Source organism: Corylus avellana, chromosome 3 (genome assembly GCF_965113065.1).
Source record: "Corylus avellana chromosome 3, dhCorAvel1.hap1.2, whole genome shotgun sequence".
NCBI lineage: Eukaryota > Viridiplantae > Streptophyta > Magnoliopsida > Fagales > Betulaceae > Corylus > Corylus avellana.
In genome coordinates, this window is record NC_142492.1 from 14,468,737 (window position 1) to 14,471,317 (window position 2,581).

General features: G+C 35.2%; 1 protein-coding gene across 1 annotated transcript; it reads left to right on the top strand.

The window, feature by feature from the left end:
* The first annotated feature begins 231 nt into the window (after positions 1–231).
* Positions 232–1,481, top strand: LOC132176649 (filaggrin-like protein). The gene is made up of 2 exons (XM_059588913.2): positions 232–699; positions 1,408–1,481. The coding sequence occupies exons 1-2, from the start codon at positions 238–240 to the stop codon at positions 1,411–1,413; spliced, it is 468 nt and encodes a 155-aa protein (XP_059444896.2). The 5' UTR covers positions 232–237; the 3' UTR covers positions 1,414–1,481.
* The last annotated feature ends 1,100 nt before the right edge of the window (positions 1,482–2,581 follow it).

Here is a 2,581-nt window from a genome sequence, read left to right on the forward strand (position 1 = left end):
GACTGAAACAAAGTAGACGAGGGAGTTGGAAAAAGACATTAACCATCAATATGAAATTGGAATTTATTCGGTGGTGGGTGCATGGCATCAGATTAAAAGGCAGATTCAAAGATGATATGAAATTATAAAGAGCTGAGGAATCCCACTCCCTCTCCCATGCCTATATATACGTACCCACCACCCCAACCTCTTCCACTCCAACACAACAAGAAACCAAAAACCACACACAAAGCTGCCATGGCCTCACTGCAGTGCGTCAAGCCATCCTCCGAAACCTGCCACCAAAAATGCAGCGAAAACTCGCTGGGCCAACAGGTGTCAAAGATGACTTCTTCGCTTGTAGAAGAAGTACTTCACCATGGATCTCAGAGCCATGCCCAGGGGAAGCCGCTGGTGGCGGCGGAGACGCTGTCGAAAAGCAAGACATGCTGCCAGAGCCAGAGCAAGGCGCAGCGGAAACAGGAGGGTGTAGCCAAAGCGCAGGCTCCGGGGAAGAGCCTTGCCGCCCATACCAAAGGTCACCACGGCAAGAACCACGCAAGTAATGGCGAGGGGAAGGCCAAGAAGAAAGGTGAGCACAAGAAGAAAGAGAAGAAGCACCTCTTGCATAAGGTCACGCACGGCGGCGGCAGCAGCAGCGACAGTAGCATCAGCAGCAGCGAGAGTGACAGTGACAAAGATACTCGCGGAAAGAAGAAGGCAAGTAGTGTTGTTAACCAATTGTTTGCCATCAGTTTTATGCATATAATTTTCAAAAAGAAATTCTCTGTTTAAGCATTAGAAATTTTTTTATTTTATTTTATTTTTAGTGTTTGGTAGGATCCAAAATCTTAATTTAGAAAAACTTGATTTAAGCCGTCTAGAAATGCCTTTTTTTTTAAAAAAAAAAAAAAAAAAGTCATAAATCATTTTTTGAGTTTTAATTTCTCTTTCTCAACCCTACAAAACATTATTCTCGCACACTCTTTATCTCTTAATTTATTAATTTTCTGTCGTTAGACGCCATCACCACCTCTGTTATATTTTTTCGTATGAGCCAAACACTATAAAATATTTTTAGCCGATACAAACTGTCCTGAGCCTTAGTTTAAAATTTTCCAAGGATTTCTTGGGTGTAGCATCAGCACATCAAATGTGCATTATGAAACTAAAATATGGAAGTGCAATGGTTCAGTAAGAATTTTTAGCTTAAAGGAATAGAAATAAAAGGGAATTTTCTTACCCCGATGGCTTATCCTCATATCATAACTAATATTTAATTTTATATATATAGCATTATATATATGCAGCGTCCATGCTCTTTTCTTTGAAAACGGCAGATAGTTTTGTATTAGTTTTACTTCTATGTTTTATTTCCCAATAAATTTTCTATACTATAATAATATTTCTGAGTTTTGGTGTTTGCAGAATTGAAGGATCAGTGGCGAAATGTCGAAACACCATCATGATAAGAAAGAATATCCCTCATCCATGAATCGCACGATAATTAAATAAATAAGAGTGAAAAAAATAATCGCCAACCTCACTTGGCTTCGTGTATGGTGTGTCCCATGTAAAATTATATATATGTAATAATGTCTGTCTTTTATGAATAAAATCTCTTAGTTATTAAAAAAAATAGTGTACCCCATTTGCTTAATTTGTTCATATCATCATCTACAATCAGAAAATTGTTTATGTTCATCACCATGGTCCTAGTTTGGAATCCAGGGACCAAATTCCCTTTTTTTTTTTCTTTTGTTTTTTTAATTTTTAATTTTTTTTATATATATAAAACCATAATTTATAAAAAAATACTAAGAGTCAATAAGTTCCTCATATTTGGACTATATTCTCATATAAATTCAATAGATCAACCATTAGATTTATGGGGTCCACATAAGTCCACAAATTTAATTGTTAATTGTAAGAAAATATAAGCAAAATATGAGAAAAATATTAACGTATAGCATTTCGCTAATTTATAATAATTTGCGAGGTATATCGTGGCCTAAAATAAGTCATTAAGCAAAATTATGGATTGCAGTGAGATGTCAAAAATATATTTTTTAAATACATACTTTGTCTGTGATTGCTACTTTGTTTTTTTATTTTTCTAATTAAAAAGACACAAAGAGGAGACCAAAGTATTTACCCACTACGCATCGGTAAGGAGAGGTAAAACCGGTTGGAAAGGTAGGCACTCTCCTATGATCGATCGAGTTATAACTTAACACCAACCCCACTGAAGATTCTAGTAGCTCCCAAGTCAATGGACAAGCCAATAACACTGAGCACTTCTCATTACAAAATTCAACCTTCAAATCTAACCCTACTGATACAAGTCGAATGCCACTAAACCACACCTCGGTAGGTAGTAGATACTTTATAAGCGTAAGAACAATTTTTTTCTCCTTTTGGAAATTATAGTAGAAGATACAATTAAAAGAGAGTTCACCCCTATAAGATATTTCGTATGAAGATTTGGTAATCTAATAACTTAAATATTAATAAAAATTTAAAATTAATAAAAGTAAAATTTGGACGTAAAAGTTTCTAAATCTTTTGGTTTAGCCGAAAAGACCAAGTTTTATTTATATCT

Excerpts from the sequence above, each read along its gene's own strand:
- LOC132176649 (XM_059588913.2), top strand. The coding sequence starts at position 238 with ATGGCCTCACTGCAGTGCGTCAAGCCATCCTCCGAAACCTGCCACCAA.